At 51.8% G+C, this 12691-nt stretch overlaps 1 protein-coding gene across 1 annotated transcript; it reads left to right on the top strand.

Moving 5' to 3' along the window:
* Positions 1-10205: 10205 nt before the first annotated feature.
* Positions 10206-12471, top strand: GAL3ST1 (galactose-3-O-sulfotransferase 1). Its single transcript, XM_082667205.1, has 2 exons — positions 10206-10345; positions 11129-12471. Exons 1-2 carry the CDS (start codon positions 10215-10217, stop codon positions 12267-12269), a joined length of 1272 nt encoding a protein of 423 aa, XP_082523331.1. The 5' UTR covers positions 10206-10214; the 3' UTR covers positions 12270-12471.
* Positions 12472-12691: the final 220 nt, after the last annotated feature.

The following is a 12691-nucleotide window of genomic DNA, read 5'->3' as shown; positions in this document are numbered from 1 at the left end:
TCCTTATGCCTCACCGCGTTTGATCCTCACAGCAAACCCGTGAGAAGGTTGAAGTATCCCCATTTGTTAGGAAACCAAGGCTCAGAGAGGGGAGGTCACCTGCCCAATGTCGCCCAGCTGGGGAGCTGGGATTTATAGGCAGACCTCTCCAGGATTAGTGAGGCGGGCGGGCAGATCCAGGGCATTGTGCATAGCAAGTGCTCAGCACCTTTTAAAAAACCTTTATATTTTACATATTTTTATGCAAACAAGTGCATGATATCCCTTTAAAAAACATTTCAGTCATGCTAGAAGGTAAGGAGAATGATACTACCAACTCTCACATACTCACCTGAGGGCTTCTCAGTGATTTTGAAGCTAATAAAGAAGGGACTGACTACTTGCTTAACATGTGTTTTGCCACTCTTCAGTTAGAGCTACTTTGGGGCGACTCAAATCTGCCATCAGGAGGGGTGGTGATTTTGCCTGGACAAAGCAGCGAGGCAAGACCTGTGGGCTTGCTCGTAGTTCTGAGCCTCGGTGTCCCCGCCGTCACATGAGCTAGCAGGTGACACTAAGCGTGTCTGTGTGGTTGCCATTTGGAACCGTGGAAATAGGTGATTGACCCTGCAAGATCAAAAAGTTTTCTAGTCATCAAAGAACACTGCCTTCTTAATCAGCTGCCAGGCCTGGTACCCAGCTGCAGCCATTCCCCCAGCCAAGGGGGCAGTAGGAGCAAGCTGTCAGGGCTCCTTGACAAGTTTGGAGGTGGTCCTGAAAGCTGAAGTGCCCCTCGGGAGATCCTCCCCATCTCTACTCCAGCACCCCCTCCAGAGGGTCTCAGAGGGGGGAAGCTTCCAGATTCTTGCAAGTCAGTCCCCCAGCGCTCCTGGATGGAGGGCCAACCTCTCCATCTGCACCTTCAACTGTGCAGCTCACACTTTCCAGCTTCTTCTTGGTCCCAGACCCTTGCTGTCTCTTCCCCATTTTAGGACACTGAGGTTCAGAGAGGGCAGCATGCCTGCCGTGGTCACACAACTGTAAAACAAAATTATATGTGTGTAAGTATATATTTATGTGCGTGTATGTGTGTACATATATGTGTGTATATATGTGTTTTTTTACTTCATTATATATTATGGGCATCATTTTAATGAGGACATATTAGACCATTTGGATGAATGTCACATATTTTTAACCATCCCCTCTTGTTGGACACTTAAGTTGTTTCTATTTTTCCCCTTCGCTAAATAATACTACAATGAACATCTTTGTGCTCCGTCTCAGATCTCTTGTTAGATTTTCTTCTTTGAACAAATTTCCACAGGTAGAAGTGCTGGGTCTGAGGACGGACACTTTTAGAGCTATAACAGTTGCTGTCAAATATGCATTCTAAGCACTGTAGGGAGAGTCTTTCTGCTCTATTCTTAAAGTCTCCTCCATTGTCCCCGTAAGATTCCCTTCCAGCCACAGGAAACAGCCCTAAGACACCCTCACTCCACCACCATCTCTGCCAGAGCCCTGTTCCTATGTGTGCGCACTGAACAAACAGCATGGATGCCCATCAGTCAGGGAATGGTTCACAGGAGCAGTGGTTCCACAGAATATTCTGTAGCCGATGTCTTTGGAGGCCCTTTATCTGCTCATTCTGCTCATATTCCACTGGCCAGAATTCAGTCACGTGAGGACACTGAACTGCAAGGGAGAATGGGAAATGTAGTTTAGCCATGTACCCAGGGAGAAAGGGAACTAACTGCCTTTGGAAATTGGAAAACGCACTGTAGCTTCTGCCGCTGGGGCCCCCTACCCCAGCAAGTCTCCCTGGCCACGCTCCTCCCGCCTCCAGGCTGGATCAGGTGTTTTCTCTGTGCTCCAGGAAGCCCTGCCAGTGTGTCCTCTATCACAGCATCTGCAGCTGTCAGCTTGCTCCTCTCTCACGTCCAGCACTGAGAGCCCGAGCTCCGTGCACCGGGCATCAGGCACCCCAGTGCTGGGCACAGTGCAGGTGCTCAGTAAATACCTGCAGAACAGATCAATTTAAAACTCATTGTGATCACAAAACGATGTCCATAATCTACTGACATGTGAAAAAAACAAAATGTGCTCCCCAACAGAGACACCTCCTATTGCCTCTATTGATAGAAAAAATGTGAGGAGGCTTGTGCCGAAGCTTTAAGGGTGCTGCCCTCTGGGGATGGAGCTCTTTATATTTTTCTGTAATTGTCTGAACTTTTTTTCATTGAGCATGTGCTGCTTTTATAATTACAACAATTTTTTTCCGGTGGGGGCAGAACCAGCCGGAGCCGACGTCACTGACACTGGGGGAAGAGACCCCTCTGGCAGGGCTGGAGGCGCAGGTTCTGCAATCAACGCTCCCACTCTGGAAAGCTTGGCTTCACGTGGCTCTTCTTTTCCTTTTTTAAATTTATTTTATTGAAGTATAGTTGATTTACAATGTCGTGTGAGTTTCTGGTGTACAGCAAAGTGATTCAGTTATATATATATATATATATATATATTCCTTTCATATTCTTTTTCCATTATGGTTTATTACAGGATATTGAATATAGTTCCCTGTGCTATACAGTAGGACCTTGTTGTTTATTCATTCTATATATAATAGTTTGCATCTTCTAATCCCAAACATTTCTTACTTTAGAAAATGCTTTTATTGAGGTGTTTTCTTCATACTTCCCCAAACTGCTTACTAAATATGTAAAAAATCAGAGTAGTGTTTTATATCATAGCTTTTGATAAAAGCAATGAAAAGAGCCAAAGTTCTTGAGATTTTTTTTTTATTATTTTTTTTTTGCGCTACGCGGGCCTCTCACTGTTGTGGCCTCTCCCGCTGCAGAGCACAGGCTCCGGACACGCAGGCTCAGCGGCCATGGCTCACGGGCCCAGCCGCTCCGCAGCATGTGGGTTATTCCCGGACCGGGGCACGAACCCGTGTCCCCTGCATCGGCAGGTGGACTCTCAACCACTGCTCCGCCAGGGAAGCCCTTGAGATATTTTTAAAACAGTAATTGAGTCACATTTTCCTCTTTACCGTATCAAGATGCTGTTGTTTTATTGAGTTGCCCTTGTCTCACACTTAAACTATCTTGAACTATTATCATGTTGTAATTGAGATAAAAGAGGAATTTGCTTTGCATCAGCACTAATTGGTTTATCAATATCCTGTACCATTTACATTTTAAAACTGAATGTCTGTAAGATGGTAAGGCATATCTGTACAAAGCCTTACAACTGGTAGTGTATAGGAAGCTGTTCAGAGTGTTATGTCTGTATTATAGCCAGTTTTAGGCTATGGTCACTTATCATAATCGAAAAACTAGTTACTAGTAACTTGTCCAGCCTCTAGACTAATTTTATGGGAGAGGAAATGTAAATTTCTGGAAGAAAAATTGCATACAAAATTAATTGGTGTTGACATAGGATTAGAGCATTAGTATGCATTTGCATCTTTAGAATTTCATCTTCGTTTTTCTGGATGTTAATGAATATATAATAAAAAAGTAAAAGCCTATGTTATGCTACACTGAAATTTCCCTCTATCTTTGCCAGTTTATCTTATATTCCGCTTCTTACTTTGAGTGTCACTGGATCCGAATGTTCCTTAGGCATCCTCTGGCATTCCTCAAATAATTTTCCTAGCAAAACTCTTATTAGATGATCATTTGCCATTCTAAAATGAAGTTTTCATAGCATTAGTGCTTGTGTAAGTCTAACCCCAAAGGCCAGCTAATAAAGAACTGTATGAAAATCAGTTGAATCAAATTAATTGAATAAAATGTATACAATGCAATGCATGCATTGGCTACTAGAGTAGGGTTGTTATCAAAGAGGAAAGGAAGTGATCAAATTCCAAATAGAAATATTAAGAGCAGAAGCAACAAATAGATTTTTCCTTATTGTTGGCCTTGATCTACTATGACAAAAACAATATTTAGAAATATGAAACTTTCAATGTTTAATTTTTTCAAAACTATATATTACTGTTACAGATATATATGTGTGTCAATAAAATATTTATGTGGCTCTTCTTTACTAGCTTCCCACTCTTCCCACGATCTCACCTCTTGCTCAAAAGCTTTCACTCCACTCCTACATGGACGAGGTTCTTACCCCTCTGTGACACTGGGCTTGTCACGTCCCCTCCCTGTGCCTCAGCTTCCTTATATACAACAAAGTGGGGGATCTAAAGGGCTCTCTGCAAAGATTATGAGGGTGCGTGATGCATGGGAAGTCCTGAGCACAGAACTGGGCTGTGGTCCAGAGTCCACGCTCATAAACCAGCATGTCTGCTATTTGATGCCAGCTCTGCCCCAACTTTCTCCCATGCATCCGTCTTCAAGCTAGCTCAGCCCAGAAAAGATAAAACATCTCTATCCCATGCCCTGGACCTGGTTCAGCACTCAGGGAGATCAGGACTCTGGGCCTCCCCTGTTTCGTGGGTGCTTGCTGGGCTGCTCCCCGGCTGGGTGGGGCTTTGGGGGAAAGAGCATTCAGAGCACACTGTCAGATGCCTGCTGCTCCTTGGGAGGGACTGGCAGCTGCTCATCCAAGAAAGTGCTCGATGTGGGATAAATGACCGTCAGAGTAGGGAGGGTGGGAGGGAGGGAGACGCAAGTGGGAAGAGATATGGGAACATATGTATATGTATAACTGATTCACTTTGTTATAAAGCAGAAACTAACCATCGTAAAGCAATTATACTTTTATACAATTGGAGCAATTATACTCCAATAAAGATGTTAAAAAAAAAAAGGAGGGTGGGAGGTAGATGTAAGAGGGAGGAGATATGGGGATGTATGTATATGTATAGCTGATTCACCTTGTTATACAGCAGAAACTATCACAACATTTTAAAGCAATTACATTCCAATAAAGATGTTAAAAATTTAATTAATTAATTAATTAAAAAACTGATGGTGATACCTGGGTTCCTAGAGCCCCACGCATGGGCCATGGTGGGAGCTCTGGGCATCAGTGCTGACGGAAGGATGTGGGGGCCTTTTCTGGGCACCCTCTGTCCATGGGCAAGGCTGAGCGAGAACAGACCTGAACCCAGCAAAGAACAGGATGCGAGAGATTCCAGTGCCTGGGCTGAGCCCGAGGGCCTCTGGCCCCAAGAACTGCCTCTTCCTAGGGAGACCTTGGGAAGGATCAGCATCTCTGATCAGCCCAAATTCCTCAAGGCTGGTCCAGGGTGTCCTGTGCCACCATCCCTCACACAGGGTGGAGGCAGGACAGGCAGGATTCCGTACTGTACTTCTTTGATAAAGGATTTGGAGGTCAGAGAGGTGGAATCTCATCAGACTCAGTACCTCCCAGCCCTGGTCAGGTACTCTTCCTCCAGCAGGCCTTCCAGGTTGAGTTGCTCTCTGGGCTCTCACAGATTTTAGGCAAATCTTGGTCTCAGGTTGTGTCTTGGCATCTTTAAGCCCTAGAGTTTGGGAAGTCCCTGTTTTGACTCTGGTTCTGTCTGCTCTTTGCTAACTGTGTGACCTTGGACAGGTGATTTCACCTCTCTGAGCTTTGGTATCTTTACCTGGGGAGTGGCTAACAATGGTACTTGACTCATAGGGTAGCTGTGAGATTTAAATGAGATGTGATTGGAGGAGAAATTAGCTTCCCCAAACTCACCTGCCTCCCTGTCCCTCCCATGGCCTTCAAGCCGGTCCCAGGCTCTCTGCCGGGCTCTGCGGCTGCTTGTCCTTGGCCCAAGGACGCCAGGGGCCTTGCTGAGCCATTGGATAAAGGAGCTGCCTGGCTGCTGAGGTCCAGAGAGGTTTGGGGACCACCCAGGGGGCAGAGGGCCAGGGCAGCACCTGCAGGGTACAGGGACATGCCACCTGCTCTCCCCAGGGAGGGAACTCATGAATATTCACACCCACTAGAGCATGAGGGAGCCAGCCAGCACACTCCTGGGTGTCATTGGAGCGTTCCTGTTTCCCAGTGACCACAGAGGCAGCCTGGGAGTCAGATGTGGCTCAGTCAGGGAGAGGAAAGGGGCATCCAGACACGGCCGGAGGTGAGTGTGTCTTCCTCTGTCTCGCGCACAGGCCCCTGGGGGAAGCAGGACACCCTGGGACTGAGGCCTGCCTGGTGGTGATGCTCTAGGCAAGAAGGTTCACCATCCCGGGCTCGGTTTCCCCGTGTGCATGCTGTGGGGGATGAGTCCTGTTTCTCCTTTGTTCCCTGGAGTGTGCTGGTCCAGCCAAACAGGAGGATTGCTGGGCCTGGCCAGGAGCCAGCCATTGGCACAGACGGAGGGTGATGTGGCTAGGGTAACCCAGAAGGAGAGGAATAGATAGGGTGAGCTAGGGAGGGGGGATGGTCTGCCCTGAGTGCCTGGGACTGTCACCACCATAGCAGAGGAAAGAGACTCAGGTTCTGGCCCTGTCTTTGCTACTGCTGCACTGTGTGACCTTGATGGTGGCTCTGCCGTTTCTGAGCCTCAGCCTCCTTGCTGCACTGTCTTCCAGGCTACAGGCCGTGAGGCTTGGGCCAGGCTGAGATTGTCCTTGGTACCCCATGGACTTAGACCTGGGACCGTCAGCTGCCTGCAAGCCTCAGCCTTCTGTGATGGAACATCCAGCTGTGCACACCCTCCTTCCCACGGGCTTGGGCTGGGCCTGGGACATGCCAGGCAGAGGCCGCCATGGACAAACAGGAACATGCACATTTCAGGCCAACAGATCTGAACTCGAATCCCAGCCCTGCCCGCTGCCTTGCTACCCTGGGCAAGTCACATCACCTCCCAGAGCCTCGGTTTCCCCATCTGCAAAATAGATGTGACAGTGGGGTCTGCCTCCCAGGATAGCTGGGTGGAGTCAGTGAGATGCTCTGGAGGAGACCCCATCCCAGGGCCTGGCTCATAGCAGGGCTCAAAAGTGAAATCAGGGGCTTCCCTGGTGGCGCAGTGGTTGAGAGTCCGCCTGCCGATGCAGGGGACACGGGTTCGTGCCCCGGTCCGGGAGGATCCCACGTGCCGCGGAGCGGCTGGGCCCGTGAGCCATGGCCGCTGAGCCTGCGCGTCCGGAGCCTGTGCTCCGCAACGGGAGGGGCCACAGCAGTGAGAGGCCCGCGTACCGCAAAAAAAAAAAAAAAAAAAAAGTGAAATCAGAGGGTGGAAAGGGCCCAGGGCCCAGCACCTATCAGGGCAGGGCCCGGCTGGTTTTGAGGAAGCCAAAGTTGGGGAATGAACAAATGAATGAGGGAAGCAGGGATGGGGGTTGAGGGGGCGGTCCTGGGCGGGGCCAGGCAGAGCCTGATTGGTGGTCCTGGGAGGCAGGTCTGCCCCCTGCTGCCTGACCTGCACCCAGAGCCTTGCCAGCCGCCTCCCAGAGTTCCAGAAAGTGTCCTGGTGAGTGGGGCTCCTGGGGCAGGGGTGGGCCCCGGGGTTTTTTAGAGGGCAACAATCCGAATCCCTCCCCATTTTAAAGTCAGAGAAACCGAAGCCCAGGGCCCCACTCAGGGTTGGGGCTCACATCTGAGGCTCTGGCCTGGCCCAGGGCTCTGTCCTGATATTTGCTGGGACCCCTGAGGAACAGGAGGCTGGTGGGGTCACTTGAGGCAGGGGGCAGGTCTGTGCTTGGTCGGGTTGGGGGCAGCCACTCCTTGTTCAGGGGGAGACTACCCTGAGGGCGACAAAGACAGGAACCCAGAGCAGGTCCCCACGCTCTTTGAGCGGTAACTATGCGCTAGTCGTTTTGCCAGCAGGAAAAGCCAGCACTACCAGCTTCCCCACTTAACAGATGAGAAACTGAGGCTCCAAGGGGTTCCTGTGATTGAAACACAGGCCCGGGGCTTCCAGGTTGGCTCCTCCCCTCTCCTGAGGCCTCTTCGTGACCAGACCTTCGCCAGCTGACTTTACCCACCTCGCAAGCTTTATCTACTATTTAAATATAGTAAATACGTGTTATTGCCTTTTTCTGATTAAAAGTAATACATGCTCCTTAAAAAAAATGCAACCCTTACAGAAATGCATAATATAGAAAACGATTACCTTTTATACCCCTCCCCCAGCTACGCAGAGAATACCACTGTTAAAACTTAGAATATGCCCCTACAGTGGTTTCTTTCTGGGCCTATGTATATTTACCTATTGCCTATATGGATTTGGGGGCATAGTGTTCCAGAACTTTCTTTTTCCACATTAGTAGATCATGGTGTGTTTTCAAGCAAGTCCACTCAGCTCCACCTTGTTTCTTTTTCTTTTCCTTTTTTTTTTTTTTTTTTGTTACGCGGGTACAGATGCCTCCATCTGGGAAGGGGCCTTGGTTTGTGGAACAGGTGCCCTGCTGATGGACACTGAGGTTGTTTCTAACCTTTTTCTGACCAAACCGCCATGAACATCCTTGCATGGGTGACTTTGCCCAAGTGTTTTTGCAGAATAGTTGGAATTGGAAGAGCTTGTACCTTCCTCCTTTGATAGGAGTACCGGAGACTCTCTCACACTCTCGTCCACCCTTGACCCTGTCCACCTTGCCCACCTAAGAGTGAACAGAGATATGTCATTGTCACCAGGGAAGCCAAATTCCCTCTTATATAGTTCCTTCCTCTGCAGATTTCTTCTTCATGTCCTTTCCTGTGAGGACAACTTTCTAGATGAGAAGCGGAAAACTCAGGGGCTAGTCAGGCAGACCTGGAGTACCCATTCTCTGGGAAAGGTTTGTGGGTGCCTCCGGTCACTTTTCCAGGGGGAATTACATAGGGTCCTCCTCCAGGCTGACTGGCTGACCTCTGGCTGCAGGGTCAGTGGTGACGTGCCATGCGTGTGATCACGGGGCAGCACGCGTGATCTCTCTTGGCCTCTGGGGCCCAGGGCCTAGTGCAGCATGCACCACAGCAGCAGTGGAAAGTTTTGGACCTTGGCTTTGTAGCTAAGGGGCAGTGGGAAGGCTCCCAAGTCCCAGCTCTCTCCTGGACCCCCCATGGCTTAGCCTGAACTGCCCCCATTACAGCTCAGGCCTCAGCCCCCTGCCAACAGGGTTGCCACAGTTAGACCTAAAACCTACTACCCCCCAAACTGAAAACAAACAAAAAAACCAGGACATCTAGTTAAATTTGATATTCAGAGACATATTGAATAATTTTTAGTATAACTATATCCCTGGCAATATTTGGGACACGTGTATACTAAAAAAAGTTTTATTTGTTGTGGGTTTTTTTTTTAATTTTATTTATCTTTGGCTGCTTTGGGTCTTCGTTGCTGCACATGGACTTTCTCTAGTCGCATGAGCAGGGGCTACTCTTCATTGCGGTGTGCAGGCTTCTCATTGCGGTGGCTTCTCTTGCTGTGGAGCACGGGCTCCAGGCACGCAGGCTTCAGTAGTTGTGGCACACGGGCTCAGTAGTTGTGGCTTGCAGGCTCTAGAGCGCAGGCTCAGTAGTTGTGGTGCACGGGCTTAGTTGCTCCATGGCATGTGGGATCTTCTCAGACTAGTGCTCAAACCCGTGTCCCCTGCATTGGCAGGTGGATTGTTAACCACTGCGCCACCAGGGAAGTCCCTATTCGTTGTTTATCTGAAATTCATACTTACCCGGTTAACCCTGCCTGCCGGCAGTTGGAGAAAAGATGGGCATGTGGGCAGAGGCCGGGCTGGCTGTGTGATCTGAGCCCTCTCCTTCCTCGCTCTGAGCCTCAGTTTCTCCATCTGGCTCCCCTACAGATCCCATGGGCACGGGGGCCAGTAAGGAGAGATGAGGAGCCTTGGCCCCTCACTGGGAAGCTGGGAAGGGTGGCACGGGGGACAGGTGGGCTGGCTGGGCCTTCTGAAAGGTGAGGGATTCGGGCCCAGGCCCCTCCCTGTAGACAAACCTGGCCCCAGGCCTGGGGGGACAGAGCACTGGGAAAGGGTCTTCTTTTCCTTTTTACTTACAACATGATTTCATCATGAAGCCCCAAAAGGTGTAAAAAATAAACTAATGAACACCCACGTACCCACCACTCAGCTTAAAAGTTAAAACAGAACTAGGCAGCAGAACCTTCTCCCTGCCACACTCCCTAGCCTCTCTTTGCATTGGCTTTGCCCAGCGGGTCCATCTGCAGCCGAGAGTCTTTCTGTCCCTGTCTGGACCTGCTGGGGGGCCACAGAGCTGGCAAAGGCAGGTCCCAATGTTGAAGGCTGCCTCTCAAGCCAGCCAGGCCTGAGATGGTGGTGGGGGCTCCCTGCGGCCAGCCCCCTAACGCTTTCCCTGCTCTGTACTCCCCACAGGTGTCTGAGATGCCGCTGCCACAGAAGAAGCGCTGGGAGTCCATGGCCAAGGGGCTGGTGCTGGGAGCACTCTTCACCAGCTTCCTGCTACTGCTGTACTCCTACGCCGTCCCCCCGCTGCACACTGGCCTGGCCTCCACGTGAGTGGCCCTGCTGGGCAGCTGAGGGCTGGGGGTGGGGGAGGGTTGGCTCCTGCCCCCGTGACCACGGTTACCTCCTGGGTGGCCACCCTGTGCCCTTCATCATGCTGTGCCAGGCAGAAATCCCACTGAGAGCAGAACACCCTGTGGAACCCTAGGCCTCAGTGTCCTCATCTGTGAAGTGGGTATAGTAACAGAGCCTGACATGGAGCATAAGAATCAAATAACACCATCTGCACGGTGGGCTCCAATGGGGCCAGGAGGTGGGGAGGACCTGTCCAAGAGCACACAGCTGGCACAGGCCTGGATTCAAACTGAGGTCTGTCTGCCTCCAAGCCTGGCTCCTAAGCATGAGTCCACCCCACCTCCCCACAGGGCTGTTCTGCCCAGGACGCAGCACAGCCTGTGCCCTTAATTGGAGGTATTAAGTTGAACTAGAGGAAACTGCTAATAACTGACCATTTTCGGCCTGCAAAGTTTCATGTGGTCCTACCTAATGCTAATTCATGATAAATGTACTTAACAGTGGCCATGAATGAGACGTGTTATTGTCCTCACAGCAACACCATGAACAGGCTTATTGTCCCCGTTTCACAGATGAGGAAAGTTAAGGCCAGAGAAGCCAAACAACTGACCTAGGCCTTGCAGCCTGAATGCAGGCCCATCTGGTCCCTGGGCTCCCCTGCCACACACCCCACCCCCAGCAGCCCGCTCTCTAGACCTGGGGTAGCAGAGCCCAGGGTGCTAAGTCCTGAGGCTCTGCCACCACTCCATCCCAAGCAGGACCCCCGAGGGCGCAGCACCCTGCTCCCCGGCCCTGAGTGAGCCAGAGGCACTGACCCCGGCCAACGGCTCGGTGGGAGGCTGCCAGCCGAGGCGCGACATCGTGTTCATGAAGACGCACAAGACGGCCAGCAGCACGCTGCTCAACATCCTGTTCCGCTTCGGCCAGAAGCACGGGCTCAAGTTCGCCTTCCCCAACGGCCGGAACGACTTCGACTACCCGGCCTTTTTCGCACGCAGCCTGGTGCAGGACTACCGGCCCGGGGCCTGCTTCAACATCATCTGCAACCACATGCGCTTCCACTACGACGAGGTCCGGGGCCTGGTGCCGCCCAACGCCACCTTCATCACTGTGCTCCGTGACCCCGCCCGCCTCTTCGAGTCCTCCTTCCACTACTTTGGCTCCGTGGTGCCCTTCACGTGGAAACTCTCGGGCCGCGACAAGCTGGCCAAGTTCCTGCAGGACCCAGACCGCTACTACGACCCCCACGGCTACAACGCCCACTACCTCCACAACCTGCTCTTCTTCGACCTGGGCTACGACAGCGACCTGGACCCCGGCAGCCCGCAGGTGCAGGAGCACATCCTGGAGGTGGAGCGCCGCTTCCACCTCGTGCTCCTGCAGGAGTATTTCGACGAGTCGCTAGTGCTGCTCAAGGACCTGCTGTGCTGGGAGCTGGAGGACGTGCTCTACTTCAAGCTCAATGCCCGCCGCGCCTCGGCAGTGCCGCGCCTCTCCGGCGAGCTGTACCGGCGCGCCACAGCCTGGAACGTGCTGGACGCCCGCCTCTACCGCCACTTCAACGCCAGCTTCTGGCGCAAGGTGGAGGCCTTTGGGCGCGAGCGCATGGCCCGCGAGGTGGCCGCCCTGAGGCGTGCCAACGAGCGCATGCGCCGCATCTGCATAGACGGCGGCCACGCGGTGGACGCAACCGCCATCCAGGACTCGGCCATGCAGCCCTGGCAGCCGCTGGGCACCAAATCCATCCTGGGCTACAACCTCAAGAAGAGCATTGGGCAGCGGCACGCGCAGCTCTGTCGGCGCATGCTCACACCCGAGATCCAGTACCTGATGGACCTGGGTGTCAACCTGTGGGTCACCAAGCTCTGGAAGCTCATCCGGGACTTCCTGCAGTGGTGACGCCCGCCCGTGGAGGAGGGCTGAGCAGGGGCCCGCTGGCCTCCCCCCACGGCCCTCCTGGTGCCACCCCAGCCCCTGGGGTGAGGCGGGGCTACTGCAGGGGTGCGACCAGCCAAGGACTGGGCCCACTGCACACAGGGCCTGAGATCAGTATTTGACTAATTATAGTTTTTGGTTTTTGGTTTTTCGTTTTTTAAATTAAATCCCCTTCCCTCCAAAAAAGAATGTTCTATTTTCTGGCTCCCCTTAAAGGGGAGACTTCAGAAGTAAAAGAATTTGATGTGTTTTTGTTAATCAGCCTCAGTGGTGCTGACTGGCGGGGCCCTGGTGTGTGTGGGATGACTGGTCGGGATTGGGGGAACCCAAGGGAGCATGATGGGCACCTGAGCGTGTCTGTGGGGCAGAGCCCAGTGGTATGGCAG

Source organism: Grampus griseus (assembly GCF_964374135.1).
Source record: "Grampus griseus genome assembly, chromosome: 12".
In the NCBI taxonomy this organism is placed as follows: domain Eukaryota; kingdom Metazoa; phylum Chordata; class Mammalia; order Artiodactyla; family Delphinidae; genus Grampus; species Grampus griseus.
This window is presented reverse-complemented; position numbering and strand designations above follow the sequence as displayed.

Excerpts from the sequence above, each read along its gene's own strand:
- GAL3ST1 (XM_082667205.1), top strand. The coding sequence starts at position 10,215 with ATGCCGCTGCCACAGAAGAAGCGCTGGGAGTCCATGGCCAAGGGGCTG. Across the intron at positions 10,346-11,128 it reads CACACTGGCCTGGCCTCCAC|GACCCCCGAGGGCGCAGCAC; the intron begins GTGAGTGGCCCT and ends CATCCCAAGCAG.